Below are 27,125 nucleotides of genomic sequence, written 5' to 3'. Positions count from 1 at the left end.
TGGGAGAATCTTCTAGATCCCCCCCACACACACACCTAGTTTTGGAATGTCCTTCCTTTTCCTGCCCAGGTGTCAAGATGTCTGGGATGACAAAAGGCTAGTGAAGTTTAGGTGTGAATGCAGAAGGCAGCCTCTATTGAAGTGCAAGTGTGGTAGGTGATCGCTCCATCCCACCAATCTTGTCAAGATGGCTCATCCTGCTAGCACCCTCTGTCTTTGTCAGTACCTCTTTGTTACACTGTGTGGGAGGAATACATAAAGGCTAACTGCCAACCACACCATGTCATCTGACCCATGACACAGACCTCAAATGGTTAGGACTGGAAAATGCCAACTTTCTAAAAGGGGCATTTTCAGAATTGCGACTTAAAATAAGACTTTGCCATTTAAGAAGATTTTAAATTACAATGTTTTAGAAGTTACACATGACATTCTACCTATTTCCAAGCAAATGTTAGCACCTAATAAATGTAATAAGGTAACCCAATGTTATCCTATGAGGGAGGTAGACCTTCCATTAGTCAATAACGAATGTAAGATTTTTTCACTATCAGAATGTGTAAAACACCAGGGGCCAGATGTAGGTAGCCCAATACCGGTCGGTAACGGCCAAAATTACCGAATTTCAGCCGTTACCGACCAGTATTAGGCATTTGAGATGTAGGGGCCAAATTTAAGCATTCGGTAATTTACCGAATCGGTAATTTAAGGAATTGGTAAATTACCGAATCCTTAAAATACCGATTTGGTAAATTACTGAATCCGTAATGTAGGGAGCACTCAAGTGAGTACATTTCTGAGTTAAGGATTCGGTATTTACCACCAACTAAAAGTTGGTGGTAAATATCGAAAACCTTTGAAAAAGCAAATTTGTGCTTTTCCAAAAGTGCCATGTGGCAGACATACATGCCCTTAGGGCATGTTTGTGTGCCACATGTGCACACATGCACGATTCAGGGGTGCCACAGGGTGTCAATGTGACACCCTGCCACCCTTGTATATGCACCCCCTATTACCGATTCGGTATTTACCGAATCGGGAATAGTGAATGGCTTCCCATTCATTCCTATGGGCCTCCAGGCCCATAGGAATGAATGGGAATTACCGGATCTGTAAATACCGAATCGGTGTTTACCGAATATTACCGATTCAGTCAAATTTACCGAATCAATGCCTACATACCATTTACCGATTCTGAAATAACAAAGCAGTAAAATTCGGTATTTTAGAATTGGTTAATTTGGATTACCTACATATGGCCACAGAACTTTTAAATGTAAAAGTACATGTCCACTTTAATAAATACAATGCACCCTGCGCTATGGGTTGTTTAGAGCCTACCCTATGGGGTGACATATGTATTAAAAAGGATTGTTTAGGCCAGGCAAAACATTTATTTTGCCAAGTTGAAATGGCTGTGTAAAACTGTGCTGAGGCTGCTATAGAAGGCCCAAGACCCTTTTTAAAAGGGCTACTTAAGTGGGTGGCACAATAAGCGCTGGAGGCCCACTAGTAGCATTGTAACATGTAGCACCAATTTACTAGGGACTTACTAGTTAAATTAAATTTTCAGTTTGGGTGCAAGACCATTTTACCATGTTTAGCGGAGAGCAGTTTAGATGTGGTAAAGTGCACAGTGTCCTAAAAGCCAACACAAATGGGTGCAGAAAATAGGAGGGGTAAAGGCAAAAGGTTTGGGAGTAACCCCCTAGAGAGAGCCAAGTGCAACATGTAGTATTTATTGCTGCTGTGAGATTAAAAAGTACTTTGTTTTCTAAAAAGACTTTCACCATGCTGGACGTTGAAGTTATTGCATTTTTTGTTTGTCACTTCTGAGCTCCTGCTAACTCACTGCCTCCTTGACAAGCCTGTGACTGCTCTCCCTTGCTATGCTAAGTCAAGTGTGGACGTCTTGAACTTGAACCAGTTTGCAGTGCCATAGTAGGATACACAACAGCGGCAACTAGCCCAGCAGCCATGGTTGGTGTCCAGTAGTCCCCGTCTACCCTGTTGCACCCCTGAACTGAGTCTTACAGCGGCAGTTTTCTCAAGATATTATGTGCAGAGAACCATCAGGTCGACACAAGATTAGATGTTAATATGAATTTCACATTTTATTTTTATTTATCTATTTTAACCGACAGATGCATGTAGTTTGCAGGGTCTTAAAATGTTGTGTTATAATAAGGTGGTCATTTACAAGCATGATATTTACAGAAAAGATTCCGTTTGGTTAGGTGTCATTAGTACATGTAGAAGCACCTGTCACACCAATATAGCACACGTCTTTTTGATACAGTACACGGTCTGCACCACTGGAGTATGAGCCAGTGCTCATTAAAGGTCGTCTGCATTCTCCAGAGGCCAATATACTCCCTTCTGTGTTACCCTCAGCACTCTTTTTCCAGAAAATGGAAACTTCTGAGTAAGACCCTTTCACTGATACAGCCCCCGCCCAGACCTTGTTTTCTACAACAAACGATTAGATTAGATTAAACCTCTATTTCGACCACAACCGTGGCCATAAAAGTACAACCAGAATTCTACACCTTAAATGATAGGAATTCATCACATATTAATGACCACAATAATTTTAAAATGTGTACAAGATAAACTCTACTAGCAGAAATGTGCAGTTCTGAAGATATTAGCAGCAAATCTATACACAGAAGAGAAAAAGAGGTGCATCGCCTAGCCCAATAAACACTTGTCCGAGTGGACCAGTAAAGTGCAAATGCTAATTTGTGGCAAGAAAAATAAGTAACATCACGGCACAACTATCAATGCAGGTACAAACTGGATACCAATAGATTAAAATAGCAATCAATGCATTTGGTGGCACCTCTTAAAACAAGCATTTGCAATGCAATAGGTCTCACATTTAAGAAATTTTAAGCTATTGGCATTGTAAATGACAATGCCTTTTATTTATATGTTTTTAAAACGAACACATAGATAAACATTTGTCATTTGCAATGCCAGTAGCTCAAAGTCTCGCAAATGCGAGACCTATTGCATCGCAAATGCTTGTTGCTCATGGTAACACTGTCTGGGCAAAGATTTCACCTCATTAGTACCCGTTTAATAATCAAAAGCAGCAATAAACAACTGAAAAATAATTAGTCAATTTTTGCAAAGTGTCTTCTACTGTGCAGGAACATACTGCAGCGGTTTGAGTAACATTTGATGCGTTTAAGCCATTAACGATATATATATATATATATTTATCTGTAGATTATAAGAAGGTGATACTCAAATGAGGCAAATCTATAATTATGCAGAAACGCCGACTATAAGAAGGCGGGAGATTATGCCCAAATGTTAAAAATCCATAATTATGCAGAAAACTCTGCAGATCGCGTAACTCCAGAGGCCCTTGGTATAGCAGAGCAGCAGCAGTCAGAGGTGCAACTAGAGCCAAATTTAAGGGGAGAGGGGGTAGGGGGGCGGGTCTAAGAAACAAATTCGGGGGGGGGGGCTAATTCTTCCACCAATAGCCAGAGTGGAGATGAAGGGGCTCTTAGAAGGGGTGAAAAAACAACAAAGCCTCGATAACAAGCAAACGAAGTACTCGGGTGCGGCTGTGTGTGTGCACGGGAAGCTGTCTCACCCCGGGCTGCCACACGACAGGGATCGCAGAAGCCCTTTGAGCCCAAATGGGTGTTTCGAGCCTGGCAGCAGTGCAAGCTTCTCTCCTTCATAGCACAGATAGAGCTCAGATAGCAGCAGCGCACGTGCCCTTTCCTGCCAGAACAGGTAGTTTTATAACAATAGTGCAAGCTTCAATCCCGCACAGAATGCGTTCAGCTCAGTGTTCAGTGGCATGTAGATTACAGATCGATCACTGCAGCAAGTATTTCAGTTAATCACTTGCTGCAGTGAGCTGTCTGTAATCCACATGCCACGGACTAATTCACTAAGACAAGTGAATGATTGAGTTTTGCCGTCACTCAAATTCACTCTGTCATCACACTTGATCTAGGTTTTACACTTCTGGTTTCACTTGGTATGATGTCAGAGATTGAATTGAGAATAAAGACTTACAGGAAAACAGAGGAACATCACAGGAGCATGAGGTAACAAAGCACAAGAACCCCTCTGCATGTTATGTACGTTTTAAAATAGGCACTTGGCTTTAATAGTGGTGCATGTCCATTTCAAAATAGTGGTGCAATATGCCAGTCCTGTAAATGTCTTAGTACTGAACTGAGAAGTATTCATGAGAAGTCAATCCCCTAATGTCAAAGGCGAGTGCAGTGCTACAATTTGGGCCACCTAAAAAAGGACACAATAGTAAGCGATATCCAGCTTTAAAAAAATAGCCTGTACGTGTTCCTAACTACGGCTTGCTGCCATTCACCCTGCCTTCCCGTTACATACTTGCGCTAGGTTTGGGTTTTTGGGAAAGAGTTTTAACTTGCGTGAACTAGACCCCATGCATCGGTTATCAGAGCGCTTTACATCAGCACCAGTTTCGTTACAGATTGACACATTAATTATTTCTTAGCCACAGGGTGATTCAGTGATTTGCCCAGAATCACAGGTTCTTGAGCGTTATTGCCGAGACTTCAACCCGGTTCCCCAAGTTTTGTGCTAATCAATAAAGTCAATCCCCCAATGTAAAATGCGACATTTGCATCCCGCTAACTACAATGCTTTGACACTGTTGTGGGCACCAACAAAACACACATAACATATGGACAAAGAAGGAAATACGCCAACTGCTGAACAGTTACAAAGTAATAAATAAAGACAATCCCCAAGTGTAAAAGGCAAGATTTGCATTGAAATAACTGCAATACGTATGTTAAATAAGCCACGGATAAATAGCGTAATGCGGAGAGATTAAGTGATTTGCCCAGAATCACAGGTTCTTGAGCGTTATTGCAGAGACTTCAAACCGGTTCCCCAAGTTTTGTGCTGGTTTTAAATTGGTACTCCCTTTCCCTCTTAAAACAAGAAAAAAACTATCTGTAAGAATTACCTTCCTGGCTTGAAAGACTCGAATTAAATAATGGTCTGCTGATTTGATTATTAGATGGGGAGGCTCGGCGTGATTGGTCAGATACGAGAGTGACTGAATTTTGATTAATTTGCCAATGCAGCAGAAAGTGCTTTAGAGAGGGGGTTACACTGGGTAAAGCTTCACAAACTCACCTACAACTTCCGTCTTTGCAGACATTTACCACAAGCCATGTACTACGTCAACGCCTTTTAAAGTCCTTTGCTCTGAAATACAGGCGTACCTTAGGAGAAAAAAAAGAAACGCAAACGTTACCACTCCACTGACAGTTTTATATATTTAATGAACGAGTTTGTCTGCAAGTTCTGACACCCCGTATCTGATATACTGACGGATCGCAGCCCCGCTGGCTTTGTACTTCAGGCTGATCTGATTACTGATCTTTATGAGCGTATACTGAGCAAAATGAGCTGGTTTTGTCAGCGGAATTGAGTGTGCTTCTGAGAAACAATAACTTTGTGTGGAAGAGAACACTGATTATCAAGCTCTGCGAGCGGTGAATTTCAGCAACGGGGGGCGAGGCAGGGACACCGGTCTCTGCTGGCAGCTCTTCAGCCTTATAGCGAGGGCATGGTAGACTACCTGCACAGCCCTCCGTTCCTCTCCACGTGGCTCCGCTGTGATGCAAGTATAAGCTGGAGCCCGTGATTGATTGAAATGGAGGGGGAGAGAGGGCAGTGGGGTGGAGGAGCACGGTAAATAAATACAAGAATGAAAGCGGAACCAGTGAGGCGCTCATGAAAGGGAGCCAAAGCTGATAAGTTCAAGTTCAGGAATTTGTATAGCGCACTACTCACCCAGAGGGTCTCAAGGCGCTTGGGGGAGGGGGTGCATTATTTATCGAATAGCCAGGTTTTGAGTTCCTTCCTGAAGGAAATGCGATTCTGGGTAAGGCGGAGGTGAGTGGGGAGAGAATTGCAAGTTTTGGCCGCTAAGTAGGAGAAGGATCTTCCTCCCATGGTGGATCTATGGATGCGCGGAACTGCGGCGAGGGTTTGATTGGAGGATCTTAGTTGGCGGGTCGGTGTGTAGAAGGACAGTCGTGTGTTGAGGCATTCGGGTCCTAGTTTGTAGAGGGCCTTGTGTGCGTGGGTGAGGAGACGGAACGTTATTCTCTTGTTGATGGGAAGCCAGTGGAGGTCTTTCAGGTGACCGGTAATGTGAGCTTGGCGCGGGATGTCCAATACGAGTCTGGCTGATGCGTTTTGGATGCGTTGGAGATTTTTCTGTAATTTGGCTGTGGTTCCGGCGTAGAGGGTGTTTCCATAGTCCAGTCGGCTGGTGACCAGTGCGTGGGTGACAGTCTTTCTTGTTACGGTGGGGATCCAGCGAAAGATTTTTTTGAGCATACGAAGTATGTTGAAGCAAGAGGATGAGACGGCGTTGACTTGTCTGGTCATCGAGAGGGAGGAGTCTAGGATGAAGCCTAGGTTACGTGCGTGGTCTGTGGGTATGGGTGCCGTGCCCAGGGCCGATGGCCACCATGAGTCGTCCCAAGCAGAGGGGGATGATCCTAGGATGAGGACTTCCGTTTTGTCTGAATTAAGTTTTAGGCGGCTGTTTTTCATCCATTCGGCTACTTCTTTCATGCCTTCATGAAGATTGGTTTTGGCGGTGTTAGGGTGTTTGGTAAGGGAAAGGATCAGCTGGGTGTCGTCTGCGTAAGAGATGATGTTAAGGTTGTGTTGTCGCGCGATGGACGCGAGGGGACTCATGTAAACGTTGAAGAGGGTGGGACTGAGTGATGATCCTTGTGGTACTCCGCAGATGACTTGGGTGGCCTCTGATTTGAAAGGGGGGAGTCGGACTCTCTGGGTTCTCCCGTCGAGGAACGAGATGATCCAGTCCAAGGCTTTTCCTTGTATGCCGATGTTGCTGAGGCATTGTATGAGGGTGCTATGACAGACTGTGTCGAAGGCGGCGGATAGGTCGAGTAGGATGAGGGCAACTGTTTCTCCGTTGTCCAGTAGTGTTCTGATGTCGTCTGTCGCTGCAATAAGGGCGGTTTCGGTGCTGTTTGGCTCGAAAGCCGGACTGTGAGGAGTCGAGGGAGTTGTTGGATTCAAGGAAGGCGGCGAGCTGTCTGTTGGCGGTTTTCTCAATGACTTTGGCGGGGAATGGGAGGAGGGAGATGGGGCGGTAGTTTTTAAGTTCAGAGGGGTCCGCTGTGGGTTTCTTCAAGAGGGCGTTAAGTTCGGCGTGTTTCCAGCTTGCTGGGAAGGTAGCGGAGTTGAAGGAGCAGTTGATGACATCACGGAGATGGGGTGCAATGATGGAGCGTGCTTTGTTGAAGATGTGGTGGGGACAGGGGTCGGTTGGCGAGCCTGAATGGATGGAGTTCATTAGGCGGATGGTGTCTTCAGTGGTGATTGGGTTCCAGGCGTTAAGGATGTTAGAGGGCGGTTTAGGTTCGGAGGTAGGTGGAGTGGACTGTTCTTTGGAAATGTTCTCAAAGCTGTTATGTATGTCGGCGATTTTGTTGTAGAAGAAAGAGGATAACGAGTCGCAGAGGTCTTGGGAGGGAGTAATGTCGTTTGAGGCTGCGGTGGGGTTGGTAAATTCTTTGACGATGTTGAATAGTTCCTTGCTGTTTTGGGCGTTGTTTTCGAGTCGATCCTTGAATGCTGATTTCTTGGTGGATCGGATCGATTGGTGGTGTTTGCGGGTGGCTGTTTTGAAGGTGGTCAGGTTGTCAGTGGTTGGGTTTTTTCTCCATGTTTTCTCGAGAGTACGGCATAGTTTCTTGGATTTCTTAAGTTCCTCGTTGAACCAGGGGGCCTTTTTGCTACTCTGTTTGGTTTGGTGGTTTTTCAAGGGTGCTATTTCGTCGGCGCTGTGAGTGATCCATTGTTTGAGTTTGGTGGCCGCTTGGTTTGGGTCCGATGAGAGGGCGGGAGGGTTTTGTTTGAGCGATGTGAGGAGTTGGTCGGTGGTGATTTTGTTCCAGTTTCTTCGTGGAATAGGTTGTGGGGGGTTGTGGGTCGAGGTAGTTTTGTAGCTGAAGTGAACGCAGCTGTGGTCCGTCCAATGGAGAGCTGTGGTGTGATCGAAGGAGATGTGCTTGCTGGAGGTGAAGATTGGGTCGAGCGTATGTCCGGCTATATGGGTGGGGGTGTCAATAAGTTGTTTGAGACCAAGATTGGCCAGGTTGTCCAGAAGGGTGGTGGTGTTGCTGTCGTTTTTCTTTTCCAGGTGAGTTCTCCCAGTAGAATGTAGTTCTCGGAGGCGAGGGCATGTGGGCTGATGAAGTCAGTGATGTCTTCGCTGAATTGTTTACGGGTTCCTGGTGGTCTGTAGATGAGGGTGCCTCTAAGTGTGGTCCTGGGGTCGGTGTGGATCTGAAAGTGGAGGTGTTCGGCGGTTGCAAGGTTATCGTCGAGGCTGGTCGTGATTCTGATGGTGTTCTTATGGACGATGGCAATGCCTCCTCCTGTTTGGTTGGTGCGGTCTTTTCGGATGATCTTGAAAGCGTCCGGGATGGCTATGGCGATGTCGGGCGCTGAAGAGGCGTTCATCCAGGTTTCTGTAAGGAAGGCGATGTCCGGTGAGGCAGTGTCCAGTAGGTCCCATAGTTCAGTGGCGTGTCTGTGGATTGAGCGGGTGTTCAGCAGGATGCACTTCAGGTGGTTCGGGTTGGAGTTGTGTTTGGAGTTAGTGGATTTGGTGTGGGTCTTGATGCAGGCGAACTTGCAGGAGTGGCAGGCGAAGGGACCGTGGGTACGTCCTGGGGCAGCCTCGTGGCATTGTAGTGTGCGTCCGGGGTTAAGGGCTAGGAGGGTGGCGGCGTCATACGTTATGCGGGATGAGTGCGGTTTGCGGGGGCCAGGGGGTCTGGCGATGGGCGCGGTCCAGGCGCGGACGGGCGTAGACGGGCTTACCTTTGGTGCACCTTCGGCGCGCATGGGGCGCGGCCGCTGCGCGTGAACGCTGCGCGCAAATGCAGCTGTCATAAATGGATAGTGGAAGGGGAGGGGCGAGGGAGGGGCTTCTGGGAGGCGGGATCGTGGTGGAGGGGACGGGCTCCGATGCACAACAACAGGATGGCTGGTGAAATGAAACTGGAAGAGGCCGGGGCACACACAGGGTTACGCTGTCGGAGGGGGCACTGGGACAAATAGGCTATACACTTTTGAAGGCAAAGCGGGCAAACTCTAGGTAATCACAGCGGAGGCAATGCGATATAAATATAAATATGGCCAAATAAAGCGAGCAGCCCACTACAACAAAAACGGCTGAATAGTGAGCGCTATGATGGCGGAAGCAGCTGGGGAGGCAATGCGAGCAGCACAGTAACTTTAAGATGCAGAGCAATACAGTGGCCGGTAAGATAGTATAGTAACGATACCCAGGTGGACCAGGGGTCGTGGGGAGCGTCCGCTTCCGAAGCAGTCAGGGCGGACACAGCACAGGATGGAGTGAGGCTAGGCACACAGTGGGAGGGAGGGGCTGCTGGGAGGCGGGATCGTGGTGGAGGGGATGGGCTCCGATGCACAACAACAGGATGGCTGGTGAAATGAAACTGGAAGAGGCCGGGGCACACAGGGTTACGCTGTCGGAGGGGGCACTGGGACAAATAGGCTACACACTTTTGAAGGCAAAGCGGGCAAACTCTAGGTAATCACAGCGGAGGCAATGCGATATAAATATAAATATGGCCAAATAAAGCGAGCAGCCCACTACAACAAAAACGGCTGAATAGTGAGCGCTATGATGGCGGAAGCAGCTGGGGAGGCAATGCGAGCAGCACAGTAACTTTAAGATGCAGAGCAATACAGTGGCCGGTAAGATAGTATAGTAACGATACCCAGGTGGACCAGGGGTCGTGGGGAGCGTCCGCTTCCGAAGCAGTCAGGGCGGACACATATAAAATAAAATATGAAATATGATAAAAATGCCTCATACAGAAGCACAACCCCTCTTTGTGACTGAGGGGGAGTGACAGCAGAGACGGTGGGGTGGAGGAGCATAGGAATCACACAGCAAAAACTAGCCAGCTGCTCAAAAGTTTCCAATTACAAAGGCAGGCTACAGTGTGAAAAACAGATGGCACACTGCACTTCAATTAAAAGAAGGGCAAGCAGAGCAAACTAACACTGTAGTTAGGGCTGCTGTATCGGGACTACAAGGAAGTTAGCAAATGACCAACAGCTAACAGAAAGGGAGATAACACCAACACTACCACAAGTAAGCCAATAGGAAGCGGAAAAACAGATTACATGAAGTTTAAGCCAACATACAGATTACTTTAGGTCTCGCTGAGACCACGCAAGCAGCGCATGCACTGCCAAGGCGAGACCTAAAAAGAACATACATTTACACAAAACTAGGGATCTGCAGAGCTTGGAGGAAATCCAAAGCTACCCGGTAGCAACGAAAACCCAGCGTCCTAACAGTAGGAAGTAAAAACATTTTGCTGAGAACTTGATACATTTCGTTTTTTCTGCAGATTCTAACAAACATTGGGATGAAACTTTCTCATATGGGCAAACCAGAATTAGATAACAAGTGCAGGTACATGAGCAAAGCTACATTTTCCAGTACCTACTTTAACTCTGTGTCTTTTTTTTTGCCTATCTTTTCAAAAGTATTTCTCCAAAATACCCTTTCTCATCTTTGTATTACCTTTTAGGATCGAGACCCAACTGCTTATATACTAATGAATTAAAAGTGTATTATTATAAAGTTCTGCATAGCCTGTACAAAAGTGTCTTCCCTCTTTTGAAAGGAATTTAATGTTTTTTTGTTTTTTGTATTTTATCACATCATAGGTGCCTTTGCAGACAAATTGTTCTGTATCCCCTGCGCAATCACCGGTTTTGAGGAGGAAGCCATTGACTAGGAGGCAAAGACTGAATTCACCTACGAGTTTTAGCTCAACATTTTCGTCTCGAAAGAGGACCTCTCCTAAGCAAAGGCCTATCCACAAACTCCCACTGCTGTGTAGCACCCCAAGTGTAACTCTGAGTATCCAAAAACAAATGGCTGCAAAACCTGTTGATGTGTCTTTTGATGCAGACACAGAAGTACTTGATGGTGAAATGCATAGTTTTCAACGTGACGCTGACACGAGTGTTCCCAGAGCAAGTCACTCTTTGCAGTGCCTTCCAGACTCTCCAGGGGGGCTGAGATCTCGTGCTTCTTCTCCTAATCGTGTCCCAAGTTCCATCTTCTCTGATTCAAAGTCCTTACTGTGCATTTCACACTGCACGCCCAGCAAGTCCTGTACACCACCCCCCAGCCAGGAAAATGCCCAGGGTAGTCCAAGCATATTTTGTATCAGTTCAGAGCTGTTCACCCCTACTCCTTGCTCTCCTAATATGTGTCTTAGGAAGCCACACCCTCAAGTAGATCGAATCTCACTTCAAGCTTTTCAGGTAGATCCTTCTTTTCAGCCTGTGGTCACTTTGAATAGTGATATAGTTAGTAGATACTTTTTGATTTCAAAGGCACACTTACCCCTCAAGGAGGCAAAACGCAGTTTAATTTTGGACAGTCCGATTCTTGACATACGATATCCGGGAGCAGAAATGACAGAGAAAGGCGCGCGTGCGGGTACCCGTAAAAGCACCCTCTACAGCTGCAAAGATGTAGCGATTACCACCTCTGTTACCAAGGAATACACTCCAACTGTGAACGCAGCAACTGTAAAACGAAGTAAGATCTCCGAGAACAACCCGTGTGGCACGCTGCCCCCGGAGAGCAGCGCGTGTGCTGTTGGTACTGGGAGGAAAGTTTGCATCAGCGGTTTCAGCTCTAAAAGGTGGGGCAATCGAACACGCACCGCAAAAACCAACAAAACAGATCGGCAGCTTTCATTTCGAGCCCAGCACAGCAGCGCCTCCCTACTCCTCGAATATGGTCTTGAATATTGGAAGCACAAACCGAATGAGGTAAGATCTGCAGATGTAAATTGAATGATCTTTAGAGCTGTAGCTGCAACAAATGCCCAAAGGTTGTGTATGTGTATTCATAAGACTATTAGTATTACAGTAGGTCACAACTTTAAATACTGCTTATCTGACGTGGTCTTCGAAGACCCCTATGAAAGAAGCTGTAAGTCACTATATTTTGATTGATTAGCAGTGTTAAAGTGCAGTTTTATTTAATATATGCATAATAAAAAGGCAAACTTTGTCAAGGAAAAATGCGCGTGGGTTGGAATGTCAAACTTATTAAATACTCTAATAAAGAAATGTCAAAAATCGATTTGAACATGGTTTAGATTGGACAGTGATGCGAGTTAAAATGGTGTTTTATTCACTTTGAGAGTGTTCAGAATAAATGTGCACAAGGGGCCAAGGAAACAGTCAGTTTAGTCTTTCGTGCAAGTAATTATTATTATTTTTTTAGCCTTTCTGCCCTCATTTATTTGCACAGGTTCTGTTGGGATGGGGTATCACTTGATTCTTAATGTAATGATTCGTACCGATTTTGTACACCAGAAACATACATAACTGATGTGCCCATGTTAAACTGGTTCACCCCTAAGATTGGGGCGCACTAGCAGTAGAACATCTACTGAATACATACAAATGGTGCCCCCTTTGCTTGGTGGGACTTCACCATACACAAAACTATGCACAATTAGGCCTGAACCTGTGCCTTCATTTTCCATTGTTTTCTTTGGACCCTGAGGAGTTGGGTGTCTTAAAAGGATTGATGATCGAAATCTCAGAGATTTAAGAGGCAAACCTTAACCAACACATTTTATTTTGGAAAGCTTGGGAAAAGTGAATGCCTTAAATGTAACACCTAACCGAGTTCAGTGGGTTTGATGTGGCTTTGCTACAGAGGCATCTAAAGTATATTACTTGCTAGGTTATATCTGTAATACTCAATTTCTATTGCATCCAGCGTCTCCATGAGGATGCATTGATTTAGCTAATTACTCTTAACTTAATATGAACGGAAAGTATCCCCACAGGAAAGAGCAGGATGTGCTTGATCATATTTATTTTTGTATATTTGTTTTGTTGAAAACCTAATCAAAATAATCCTAACAAAATGTACTGGAGTTAATGAGAGTAATGCATTTTAATTGTTATCCGACCACCACAACCTTACTTTTTACAGCAGTGTTGAGAGTTAGGGATGCATCAATTTCACTGTTCTTGTTCTTCAGGTGGTTCCCTCCCTTGGCCTTGGGGACAGCTCTGAGATGTTGGAATGCATGGTGCCTGCAAATATGCTAGACTCCTGTCTCAATTCATCTGCTATCTTGAACCTCTCCTCAAACTCATCGTTTTTTCGTGATAATAAGAAATATGCTCGTCTACGAGCCGCCCTCAGCTTGCATAAAAGAAAAAAAGGTAATGAGAGGTTCTTTTTCCTATTTATTCATGCTTTTAAGTGTTGAAGACTGGTATTTTATAGAAAAGATAGAGTATTTTGTCCCTCTGTTTTGCTGTCTCACTAACTTGCATACAAAGGTGTTTAAGGCACATCTTATACTAAAGCTTTCAGCAAGTGACACCAACTGCTACGCATTGCCTTTGACTTCGGAGTTGGGTCTTTAATTGAAAGAAATACTATGACTAAAACAAATGCTGGTAGGTATTCCTGCAGTCTCAAATACATCCTTGCAGTTTGAAAGGTGTGAGTGCATGTGTTGCCCAATAACCTGGCCACTCGGTTTGTCACGGTAAATGGCATCCAAAGCCTCCATGAGGCTCTGTTTGGTTGGTCATTCAAGGCCAATCTCAAAGGAGTTGCTGTGAAATTGAAGTTACTGTACCATACAATTGTAATGGTTAAAGAATGCGATCTTCTTCCAAAATCTCGATCACTCTCTAAAAAAACTGTGGCTAACAATTATTTTGTGAAAATGCAGAATCAAGTTTGGCAAGCTGTGAAGGACTGAAACTACCTCATGCAACTGTAAAATCATATGTCCCAGTGGAATATCAGTTGTGACCACCCAGACTTTTACAACGCAGCACATTACAATGGATATAATAAAGTGCGGTGACCTTTACAGTGCATTGTACTAAAACGCGTACTGTTACCATATAAAGCTGCTGGTATGTATATCAACATATATTCACTGAAAAAGCCAAAGGTTAAAGTTACATTTGAGTTAGGTATGGTAATAAGTTCTTACTTTACGTTAAAAAAAGACTCAAAGTCACTGAAAAAAGCAAAGGTTAAAGTAACGTTCTAATTAGATCTTGTAATAATATAACCAATGTCATATGGTTCAGAGGCTTACCCGGGAAAACTGGGATCCTTTTTGAATATGACACAGAGCGCAGTATTCAAGCCTTTATTCCAACTGCCATGTAACACCTCGCCAGCGCGAATTAGGCTGGAATTCACACCACAGGATCAAACGTTTGTACAAATGGCCAGCATAATAAAATACCTGCACTCTACAAGATCTGCTGTGCAAGGAACATTAAAACATCTCCTCTGGCTTGAAGTCGCGGGATACAACAGCACAAACCATACAAACATTTGGTCGTAGGCCCTAGACGTAGCCCTCGTTCAGACTCTATCAAGGAAGCTATGGCATTTAAAATGACCTCATTTAAAGTTCAAAACACTCCTGATCAGAAATTTAAAAATGATATGAAAATTGGATCAAAGGGCATTTTCAAAAAGAAAACATGCTCACCTGGTCCTCACTAGTTATGACAGTAAAGGCTTGCAAACCTATATTAACGAACCATTCTCCACCTACCATAAGAAGACATTTCTGCAGCTTCGGATGGGAACTTTTACATCTGTTGATCTCTCTCTCTCTCTCTCTCTTGGGTGGACAAACCAGAGTCAACAATTTGTCGGCTGTGTAACCTATCTCAGGAGTCAATAACGCATATGCTCTGTATATGTCCCATACTATTGGTTGAGCGCAGAAGATTCCTCAGGCTCCTATGGCTCAAGAAGGGGACACAGACATTACCATCCGCCGTTAGTTTTCTATTGAAAAATGAGTAGCCGCAAGTGATCACAAAACTGATAAAAATTCTTAGGATGCGTGGAGAAGCAATTAAAAATAAACTCTGAATCCCAAAACGAGGAAGTGGAGAATTTCTGAATATTTGCACTTTTAATCATTTAATCTTCTAATGCTTTGACAGTATTGCTTCTCTTTTAAACCAAAAGCATTTTTATTGAGCTTTTCAATCTTACATTGAAATGTATTTTACCTGTTTTTACCAGTGTGTATTGATAATGAATTATGAACCACTTGTTTAATTATGGAGATCCTTGAAAACTTGGTGATAATAACAGTTACGCTAAGGTTATTTGTAATTTTAGGTACTTTGATAGACTTTATTGTCTAAAGTTTTTTTTTATTTGAAATTTGAATTTGTAATAATATAAACGCTTCAGTTTAAACAAAAAACAGAAAACTCTGAAAATCAACAGTCAGTTTACTGAGCTAACTATAACCTGTGCCCACAACATCCACTGGTTAGGACCTTTTTTTCCCAGTGAGGATTTCTTTTTTTCACGTAAAGACCCTATCACCATACCTAACAAAAATGTCACTAATCCTTGTTTCAATGCATTTTTTTGATCCTATTCACCCAACTCATAATAATCCAGGATTTGAAAAGTGCGGCAAATCACCCGTGAGGGCCCGGAGGCACAGAATTGTAGGCACAAGGAGATTAAGTGATTTGCCCAGAATCGCAGGATGTTGACACAGAGGCTGAGACTCGAACCTGGTTCCCACTGGTTCCGAAGTCAGCAGCTCAGGCTGTTGGGCCACATCCTCTTCCTGTGAGAATAGCTCCTTCACTGAGTATAGCTTTTGAATTTGCATGGTGTAAGGGGTGGGATGCAAGGCTTGGACTGCAGCCAGGCCATGCGCCCAAACCCTGCAAGCGACCACCCCCAGCAGCGCCCATCTGAGGTGGGGTTCGTCCGCAGACGGCCAGCTCCCACAGCGCATGTCCCTATGGCTGTGGGTGGCATGGGTTGGGCCAACCGGCCACGGCCAGGCAATCCCCCATAGACACCCACCCCACATTTTTTGATCTTTTTTATTTTTATTTTGGTTGTACTCCTTGGATACCGTCACAAAGTGGGATTCCAAGGTACCGGAGGGCTGTGCATGCTTCACTTTAATACTTAAATGAGTTTTTGCTGGTCCACCATAATAAAAGAGTATTTTGGCTCAGACCGACCCAAATTACCTTAATAATTACAGACCCATAACCAACCTCACTCTCCTCGACAAAACCATTGAAAAATGTGTGCTTACACAACTCAACACTCATATTGAAGAATACAACATACACAACACCTTCCAATTGGGGTTTAGGAAAGGCTGCAGTACAGCTATATTGAACATCGTAGACGACTTGCACAGATCTCTAAACAATGGACAGGCATGCCACCTTCGATACTGTTAACCATGACATTCTCCTAAACACCCTCTCGAAGCATGCAGGCATCAAATGATCTGTTAAACACAATGAGAGTAGTGGTAGAATTATTACACCCCGTTGCTGTGACTTGAAGACAATTGTGTGGGAAGTATAATCAGTTATAACACAGACATAGTAAAAGTGTAGAGGTGCTGTAATGACTAATGCACCCTCCTACCCAAGGTGCAAATATACACCCATAAGTCTGTTATAGAATTATACATTCTCAAGGCTCATGAATGTCGCCCTTCTTTCTGCCTGTTGTATTAAATGAATCTGAAATAATTTTCTGCGCGGGGCATATTGACATCACCCTTTAAATGAGAAGGACGTTTTTTAGGTCTCGGCTAGAAACGCGCGAAGCGCGTTCTCGCCAGAGAACTATAGCTGTTGGCTCAGCCGACAACGAGAGGAAAGTGGAGACAAGAGCTGACCGCGCGCATCACTTTGCCATAGTATTACATTGCGCCCGTGAACTTCTGCTGTTTTCAGCATGGCAGAAAGAATCGAATCACGTCGCGCGCCTCGGGAAGATGTCACGTGACTGACTTTGGAATGCAGGGGGAGTCTGCAGAGGGGCGCGCGGCACTGATAAACAGGCAGGCTTTATTTCAGGAAGCAGCGGTATTTGACTTGTTGCCTCATGTAACTTAACGTTGGCTTTTTAATTAAATTTGTAAACTTGTAATGTTTCTCCTTCATGTATCAGTTCTGTTCCTACTGTGAAGCGCCCTGACAGATTCGGGTAAAGTCCGCGCTATATAAAAACGCATAAAATAAATAAATACATAAATAAATAAAAAATGTTTGACACACACACACACATACCCATATACCCCTCGGTTCCTTTTCGCCAGAATTTGCAGCTCTCTCTCGCCGGTTCGTATATCCCCGTGGCAGAACCACGCCGCATTTAAATCCACAACCAATTCCCCCAGCTGGGAGAAAAACGTGACGAACTCGCGTTTGTCTTCACTTATGTGCTTTTTTATTTAATCCTCACAGCATGGAGTTTCTCAAGCAGGCAGGCACAAACCTACGCCTTTCGGGATAGCATATCCCTTGTTCAAGATCAATTTGGCTCCAGGCTCTGTCTCAATATAGTGAGTCACATTATTACATCATTTCCGGTTTGATGTTATTTTGTCCCTCGGCCTTCTGGATGATGTAGTTTTTTGCAATTTTTTTAATACATTTTTTTATCCGTCTGCATAGCCTATGTCCTTCTGCTGCTACTGCCCTTTCCAACGCTGTATTGGGTGTTGTGATTGGTGCTGTGGTTACTGAGATTACCCGCCTCAAAGGTTTGGGCTCTCTCTTAATAATATTAGTATGGATTAACAATCCACTCTGAGATACCTGCTGACTTTAACATATGCTTTTTATAATAAATACATCAGGGCTAGTGCCTTTATCATAATAAATCATAATAAATAGATGAGCCATATTGCCATGATCATGAGCTTGTCACTATAACCAACTCAGTCAGTTTTTTTATCGATTTCAAACTTTGCCACAAACTAAAAAATGAAATACAGGCCTTTGTAGTGAGAGCACACAAATCCCAGTCAGATCCTATACTCAGGGGAACTAGCTTGGGTGGAGCTTAAGGCCCTCTCTCAGTTGTACTGAGTCCCCTTTTTATGTTGACCACATAAGGGCAGGCAGTGCTCGCACTGTCAAGCCGGAGCCAAACCTACTTGTAGATTACTTTAGCCCTGGGCTTTCAAACTCAAAACGGCACTCTAAAGTTAATAACAGCCCTCCTCCCATCTGTGCAGCTGCCAGAGTATGATTTTTAAAAATAAATTATCTAGTTATCTAAGACACTTTAATAGCATTACAGGGTCATGTTTGTGGTCCTGAAAGTTAATGGTCAGGAACCTGAATAAATCAAATGATTTCAGCGGTTGCGGAGGGCAAGCACTTTCTTGTGGAAGCACACAATATCTGCATGATCAAAACATGTATTCCTGACAAACAACATGTGGATGGAGCCAAAGCCCCTCTCCTGGTATTGCTTTGTAAAGCTTCATATTTCATTATACTAATTTTCAACACTAATCCTTTATGGGTTCAGGAGTAGCGTGCTACTCGCCAGAAAAGCGCTTCAACACCCATCAGGGGTAACAAGTGCTATATGAATGCAAACCTTTTCTTCCCTTTCATCCCTCCTTTTCTTCCCATTTCTCACTCCGAATAACTGACTAATATCTACCACTGAAATGACTTTAATATGTCACCATACTAATTCACCACTAATCCTTTATGGGCTTCCGGAGTAGCGTGCTTCAACACCCCATCAGGGGTAACAAGCGCTATATAAATACAAACCTTTTTTCCTCTCTATCCTTCTGCTATCATTCCGAATCCAAATAACTGACTAACCTATCCACCGCTTAAAATATACTTGCATGTTTCACTATACTAATTCAACACTAATCCTCAATGGGTCCCGGATTAGTGTGCTACTCGCCAAAAAAGCGCTATGACGCCTCGTCTGGTGTAATAAGCGCTATATAAATGCAATTACAATACAATACAATTAAAGGGACAAAGCCAAGACCCTGGAATATATTTATTTGTGCATGCAATGTTCTAAATTAAAAGTAGAAAAACAAAAAACCTTTGCAGTTTACTTAAACATTGTCTTTAGATGAGACGTTCCTAACCTGCTTTACGTGGACCCTTTTACAGTCATGTCTTGAGTGAGACAGTAAGCAGACTTTATGGAGTGCAAGGGACAGAAAAGGCCTATAGCTCAGTCTGGTTCTCTGAAAAGAGGTCTCAGCCCCTTGGGTGGTAGCTGCAAATCACCAATGTTTGGGGTTAAGGTTTTGTGGAGATTATTGGTGATGAGTCAAGAAAGGTTCCTCTTTGAGACAGTTTTTAGGCTCCCAGAAGCCATTTTTGAATTCACTGTGCATGACAGAGTTTGGCATCTTAGTGTTTACACCTAATTTTGATGTTTTAAAGGGTGTCATGGACTATCCTGATAGGTTAATTGTATCCGAAAAAGCTTTCTCAATAAGTGACGAGGGCAGTTTTGGGGTTCCATAGAAAGAGTGGTCTGCCACTTGTGGGTTGGATTTGAGGTGACACCACCTCTCACTGCAAATGAAAAGAACATTCATAGCTCCCATCAAAGATTAAAAGGAAAAATAAGTAGTGGAATAGTAGCAGTTCCCAAAAGATACCACTGACAAGATGCCTTCTTAGAACGGTGGCTGCTACCTCAAAACTGTCAGAATCTTGATATTTTGAAGCTACCGTTTAGTCCCAGTTCTAGTTATACGTGGTCATGTGCATTATTATCCCCCATGCTCCAGTCAATCATTGCCTTTGCAGGGTCTGTCAGTTACAAAGTAGAAAATGTGATACGTTATAAAGCATTGATTTAATGAAACCTGTACACTAGCTCAGAATAGCAGTAATAAGTATTTGAGGCATGATATACAGATATGCAATCCTTATATTAGGTGTTTGATTCCTCATGAATCCAAACGTGTGTAGTTTTGCGACTTCTTGATTATTCTTTTTTGTGTGCCATGATCTTATACATTTAGGAAAGATCTGGGGTTTCTGCTTAGTAAGAAGTGGATGATACTGGAGATTGTTTGCTTTCTTTTGTGCTCTTCCCTCCAGTGTTGCTTTTTCTCATTTTGCTCTGCATGCCTATTTTCTTCTCTCTACTCCTTCCCACTGTGCATGTTTACATTATATTTACTCTGCGCTTTTCCTTTTTTAATTTGTTTTTCAACCTTCCATATTATTTCTCCTGATTGCCAACTTATTCGCTTCTTTTCTCTGCTCACACAGACATGTTTATACATAGTTAGATTCATTTTTCAAGTCTTTTTCTGCATGTCTTCAGCTTTTGGTTGAGTATCTAACTGGAGTGGTCTTTCTCTCATTAACAGTGGAAGTTGAAGCACAATCAGAAGATGAGGGAACCAAGAGAGACATCTTAATTGCACCATCCACTCCATTTTCACATGTCAAAAAACTTGGAATCCTCAAGACTCCTGCAGGGCAACAACTTAACTGGGAACATCGTCCAGGACAATCATCTATGGTAAGCAGCATTGAGATGGCACAAGAAATGTAGGATGGCTCTCCTCAAGCATGTTCCATGGCAGCACTCACTTTCTAGCCAACATGAAATAAGGAAGAGGTCAACATTTCAAATCTAGAACAGGCACTTCTTTCATAGCATAGACTCTTACACTGAAAGGGATGGGGTGGTTGAGCATGGCAGGTTTTGTCATGAGCATATTGCGTTTTTATGTGATTGAGAAAGAGGCAGGGAATTTCAAAATGCCTCAATTTTTACATTGCTGAAGTATTTGAAAAGATCACTTTCAGTACAGCAAGGCTAAATCATGTTGATTAAAATACCCTCAGCCACCTGAGGTTCACAGGAAGATACTGAAATATATATCTATTTCGATATATATATATATATATAACTTATTTGTGGTTGCCAGTAGGTAGTTATAGTTAGGACTTAGATTCCATAGTGTTTTTGACTTGCCTATATCTTTGGTGCCATTTGACGAATCTTCAGGAAATTTTCCTAAACAAGTGCCCCGGTGACTCTTGTGAAACTTTCAGGGTGATCCATCAAGTGGGGGCCGAGAAAACTGTGGGGAGGTCAAAAAAAGTACATTACCAATGTTAATTACCATAGGGATTTTAGACACGACTACTGCCCAAACTGCTGAGCAGAATTAGACCAATTTTGGTAGAAAGGCAGATCTTGGTCCAGAAAGTTACCTTCTTGTGATTTACTGTAAATCCGTTATGTAGTTTTCGTAGTATTACTGAAATCCAACTTTGTATATATAGGGAGGCGGATCCTCCATGGATCCTCCTTAGATTGGTGAATTAAACATGCCAGAAGCAATGCTGCGATTAGTTGGCTGCAGTCTGAGAGGAAAGTTGAGGCCACCATTTTGTTCATCGGGACTCTATTCCCAGCAAGGAAAATAGTTACAAATGTATAGATAGAAGGGGTTAGAGTAGAGGTACCCCACCCCCATGGGACCAGTGGAGGGGTCTGTGAGGGGGACTCCTCATGGGCAAGAAATTGTCTAAGTCGTTTTTTGTTGTTTTTTACCAGGGGAGTCTCCCTGGATCCTCCCAGAGGCTGGTGGATTCGCTAATCTAGACCTTAATAAAAAAACACATACACTCACTCACAGATCCACACTCCTGCTCACAACACACTCACCCACACCACACTCACTTACACACCCACACAACACACTCACCCACTCACAGACCCTCAAAACCACTCCTGCACCCACGCAGCTTTACCACACATTCTAGTTATCTCAAATAACTAACTCGTCCCTAGGCTAACTAGAACAAATGCACTCTCAATGCACTGCTAATTACCCCACAAATTACAACACTCACAACATCTTCTAGGCTCGAAAAATCCACTCGCCTTCTCGCATTTACGAGCCAGATTTACTTGGGACGAGCTATTTTTAGGTCCTACTCGCCCTTTCTGGCGAGTAGGAAGATAAACTGACTTTTGATCTCTGTATCTGAAAGCCGAGCTAACAAGATTTAAAGGCATCCTTATTGCTCACAAAGTGAATGAGCAATAAAAATGGCTTTCAATCTTGGTAATTTGTCACATTTGCTCCGCTTTCATAGACCGAGATCAAGTGAATTACAGTTAAGTCGAGTAGATTTTTTTAAGTTACTAGACCTGCAGGTCTAGTAACAATTTATTCTTTTTTGAGCCCTGATTTTCTATGACATTGTTGCTATCACTGCAACGTTTGCAGTGAAATTATTGATTTGAAAACTGTGCATGGCATGGGTTATAGTTACCTTTAGAAAACTAAAACTGCTGAATCTATAGAAAGCCACCTAAAACTAGACAAACATTAGAAATTCTCTAGTAATAACTGTTCCTCGTTGTGCCTGCAGATTTAGGTAAGTATTAGATAAGGTATTTTTCATCGTTTTTAACCGCTTTACTAAAGTCAAATGAAGGTGTAACGCAGAATACAGCTGAATTGTACCTAAAAACATGGCTGACTTTAACTTTTGTAAAGGCAGTCATTAGCCAGTCACCTATGACTTGTCATTGCTATGTACCTTCCTACTTCTGTGAAATACTGCAACATTTTGTACAAGTTCTTCAACATAAGATATCACTAAGTTAAAATACGTTCTAAATTAAAAAATACTTACCATATTTACCTTAAATGATCTGTGCACACTGTCTAATCCTGCTTAACTCATGTAAATCCGTTCAGTGTTTTCACGCTATGTTCGGTACAAAAAGTCTATGGAAAATGCATTAGTGCAAAAGTGTATTAATGTTTTATGAACCCCCCTTTTATCTTTGCACCTCCTTGACCAATCACTGCAAAACTTTGCATCATCCACCAATGTTTAAGAAATCTGTCTGCAAAGTTTTTTTGAGATTAATTACAGAGTGGATACTGCCACTGTAATGAATATCTCATAGAGGTGGTCGTCATTGTGTAATTATAGTTGGGTCCGCGTTTTCATAGAAAGAACGTTCGTTGTTACACGAGTAAAATTGGTGCCTTTTGACAAACCTTTAAAAAAAAAAGTACTTCCAATTCAGCTCCTTCCTGGAAGGTTTTGTGGTGTTGTGCCAAGCGGTTGCCAAGAAAGAGGTGCAGGTTGGGAAGCTCCCCCAAATAATTAATTCCACCTAGCTAATTAACATACCATCTGTAAACCGTAAACCATTTCCTTTAGAGATTAAAAAAATGTGTGGATTCTTTTTGTCGTAGAAATTGACTAGTGCTCTAGAAAGCTAAAATGAGATCAAAACGGTGGCAGAGCAACAGTTCGAGGAGAGCAGGAAGGGAGTGTGCCTGAGCACAGAGACGGACAACGGAGGGTGGGTGGAGAGAGAGAGACGGGCACAACAGACCACAGAGTGCAGGAAGGAGTAAGCAGGGGCATGCTGGGAGGAGGGGGCGGGCAGCACAACAGATCAGAGGGCAGGTTGGAGGTGTGGTTGGGGCACACATGTATAATAGTGGGCAGAGGAGATTGAGCACAAGCACCAAGCTAACCACAAAAGGCAGGCTGTTATAGACTGGGGCAGAACAACGCACCATAGAGGGCCGGGTGTACTCATGAAGGTTTGAGGGGATAGGGACAGGGGCATCAAGCTGACCACAGAGAGCAGGCGAGCATCAGCACAGGCAATAAGCTGACCATGGAGTGCAGATGGGAGAGTACAGGTGCCGGCGCTCTTAGAACGACAGGCAGGCTTCAGGGTGCTGGGGTCCAGGGCGGCAAACTGACCACGGTGGGCAAGAGTGGGGTGGCAGTGCAGGGCCAGCATGCTAATCATTCACCGCAGGCTGACATGGGCAAGAACAGCAAGCTGACCATTGATGACTGGACAAAGGGCACTGTTTACTGATCATTCATGTCAGGTTGGCATAAGCAGCACAACCAGACCACGGTGGGAGAGGAGTAGGGGCACTCTCACGGAAACTGGAGAACCCATGAGAGGGTGCTTGGGGCATGTAGATGGAGAACGGAGGGGCGAGGTGGGAGGCAAGTGTCTACAACCTAAACATGGAAAGCAGGTCAGCATAAGCAGGAGGAAGCACAATAAACCAAGCTGACCATGGAGGACAAGCTGCCATTTCTAACAAGCCGACTGTGAAGGGCAGATGGGAGGGGGATATGAAATAAATCAGAAAATAGGAGGGTAGGCGGGATTGGTGCGCGGGCAGGGGTAACAAGCTGACTATTTATGGTACGTCTACTTGTGCGTGGATAGCAAGGTGAACACCATGGACCACGGAGGACAGAAAGGAAGTGGTAGGGGCATGTAGATGGGGAATGAAGGATCGGCAGGAGGAGGCAGGGGCAGCAAGCTGAAAACACTGCTGTGGATTGTCCACCCCTGAATGGTGAGCCTCGGATATACCCTCACTGCGCGTGGCTAGAAGGCGTGTAAAGTCAGAGTGTTGGCTGAATACGAATAAAGAACCCCAGAAATAGACACAAAAATAAAAATGCTAGATGTTATAGTTATGTATTGTTGAAATAGGTTAAAAACTAATGTTTATAAATCCAAAAATCCACTGGCATTCACCAGTTTGCATTAAGCAATTTAACTATACCTTGCGCCCCCTCCCTGTACTACTTATGACCTTGCGTAAGTAGTGCATGGCACATGACATCTCAAATTACATCATTTTTGACATTAATGATAACTTCATCAATGAATGTGACAGTTTGATGTATGCTTTGCATACCAGAAAGTATTCAGAGAGTTAAATCTAGACCAACATTTCTTTAACCTCTGTAGTGCTGAAGGGTGTAACTTAACATGCAAAAAAATGAAGCACCCCTTTTAAATCCTCTACGTTTAGTAGATATTTTGCCTCTGTTTTCCTTGTATTACAGTGTGTAAGAAACATAATGTTTCTGTAGACATTAATGTGGTCAGCAATTTATGTAAAAATAAACTTACATGTGTAAATTGCTCACAATTATAAGTTGTTAGTTGTGAATTGTCCCAGTATGATCTCTGTACATATTAATACGATCAGCAATTTATTAAACCTTGAATTCTGTTCAAAAGAGAGTTTTATTATTTATATCAAGATGTACCTGCTGAATAACTCTTCCTACATAGTATTTTAAGTCAACTGCATCACATCCATGCATTAACCCTAGATGGGGCTTTCACAACCAGGTCCTATGCACGCCCTCTACAGTTTATATAAATACCTTATGCCTATTCCTAAAATAAGAAAAATGGTGTACAATAACGCTTACCATCATAATGTGACTTGACCGTTTGTGAGTCAGCCATACATTATTCATTCTTCAGCGATGTTCAATGTCTCCGAAGTGAATTTCCAGAAATAAATATCTGCGCCTTATAAATCTCCAGTTAATATAGAAATTGTCCATAGCACTACATGATAACTCTTTAACGTCAACATTTTCATAGATTTTACAGGTTGATAATGTTTTGTAAGGATAAGCTTTAGTTTTTCTAACATATTTTGGCAACAGAAGTTTGATTTGAGCCACAACCTATTTGTAACGTACGTCTGCAACTTACAATAGTTACGCTCAGCCTCTACCTTGTTTATATGAAGTACACTTTGCACTGCCTTTGAAAGTGGCTTGACTTCATTGCTTCACACAAATGATTTAGCTGTCTGTGCTAGAGCTGCTCAGGTTCCACAACTGTAAAAGGCCGGAAGCTTCTCAGGATCAATATAAGGATAACACCACACCTGGCCCATTTGGGATAGAAACCGGCTCTCCTCCGGCGTGCCATGTAGTCATCTCAAATCCCAGATTATCTGGTGTCAGGACCCCTAAACCAGTTGATATCTGAGCCTGCCCCGGTCTAAATACGAACATATTACACTTTCCCCCTGCAACATGTCCCTACGTTCTAGTCGTGGCTGGAGTTACACCTCTTAGGGGGTACCCAAACTGAATCAACGCTCTGACATGGAAGTTCTGACTGGCTCATTAAAAATAAACGCTTGAATCCAAAAAGCATGAATGAGATTGTAATGGTGTGGAGGCTAGGTTGGCTGGGCTGCTCGGAGAAAAGTATTGAGGGGGGTTGTGTTGCGGTGATTTTCCACGGACCACGAACTGTAAAATGTACTCACTCCTGCTAGGCTATATTTATAAGCACAAAACCCTTAGCGTCCCAATGGCTTCCATAAATCCTTTTATCCCTCAAGTACCATTCCCACTTTGAAATAGGTTTTCTGCTCTTGGTGGTCTCGATGGACCAGATTGACTGGGGGTTAGGTCTGTAGATGTGAATGCATTAACAGTTGCATGATGACCCCCATCTATGGGCAATACCTTGGGCAAACGTGTGCTGAAAGTTCTGAGTCGTAATGTTGTAGGTCTGCAATCGAAGATCTTATTTCCTGAATGGATTACTTTTATACAAGAATGATATACTTTTGTTTCAAGAAACTTGGGCAACACAGAAATTGTCTGATGGTTTTGAGTGCTATAGTAATCTGACTATTCTATCCTGATCAGGGTGGGCATCAGGTGGTTTGGCCATTTGGGAGAGCCGCCCTGCTGGGGGGCACACCAAGGTAATTGAGAATCCCAATGAAAACTTTCAGGTTGTGAGATACACAAAGGGGTCAGACTGTACCTAATTAATATTTACAACAATTTTTTTACCAATACTCCAAGTATTAAATTCCCTATTGTATTTGACTATAATTCCTCACTGAAAAGTATTGCTGAGGACAAAGGGCACAGCATAGGGTTTGCTTAGCAGGAGATTTCAATGTTGAGCTGCTCCTGTAGGCTTCCTCCACGAGTACCCCCTTTATTGATTTTCTAGATACACCAGAATTTCTTTTAAATAACACTGATTCTAGAGTGTTTGAGTTGAAGCACTTGGCCTTTCATGATTTAAACAACGTAATGGATATAGCAGGTGGAAAAGAGCTTCCTAATCCCACTTATAGAGGGTGAAGCTGTTCCGCCTCAATAAATTATTTCTTCACATCATCTAGTCTGGTGGAGATATTGCTACATGGGAAAGTTGTCTTATCACATTATGGGGACCACAACCCTATTGAGGAGGTATTTCAACTATCTCCCAAGACAAATTATAGGATTGACTGTGTAGCTAGAAACCTGCAACTGACCACAGACCGTGAGATTGGTATGAAGGATAGAGGAACCTGCCCAAC

At 43.4% G+C, this 27,125-nt stretch overlaps 1 protein-coding gene across 1 annotated transcript in view; it reads left to right on the top strand.

Moving 5' to 3' along the window:
* The window catches only part of HASPIN (histone H3 associated protein kinase), a 775,218-nt gene that overhangs the window by 224,056 nt on the left and 524,037 nt on the right, over positions 1–27,125 (top strand). The window contains exons 5-7 of the mRNA XM_078671435.1: positions 10,792–11,913; positions 13,146–13,332; positions 20,322–20,476. Coding sequence (XP_078527561.1) covers positions 10,792–11,913; positions 13,146–13,332; positions 20,322–20,476 — 1,464 coding nt within the window. The remainder of the gene's footprint in view (positions 1–10,791; positions 11,914–13,145; positions 13,333–20,321; positions 20,477–27,125) is intronic.

The sequence above is a fragment of the Lissotriton helveticus genome, chromosome 12 (genome assembly GCF_964261635.1).
Source record: "Lissotriton helveticus chromosome 12, aLisHel1.1, whole genome shotgun sequence".
NCBI lineage: Eukaryota > Metazoa > Chordata > Amphibia > Caudata > Salamandridae > Lissotriton > Lissotriton helveticus.
The sequence above is the reverse complement of the archived record's forward strand: the minus strand, read 5'-3'. Positions and strand labels throughout refer to the sequence as shown.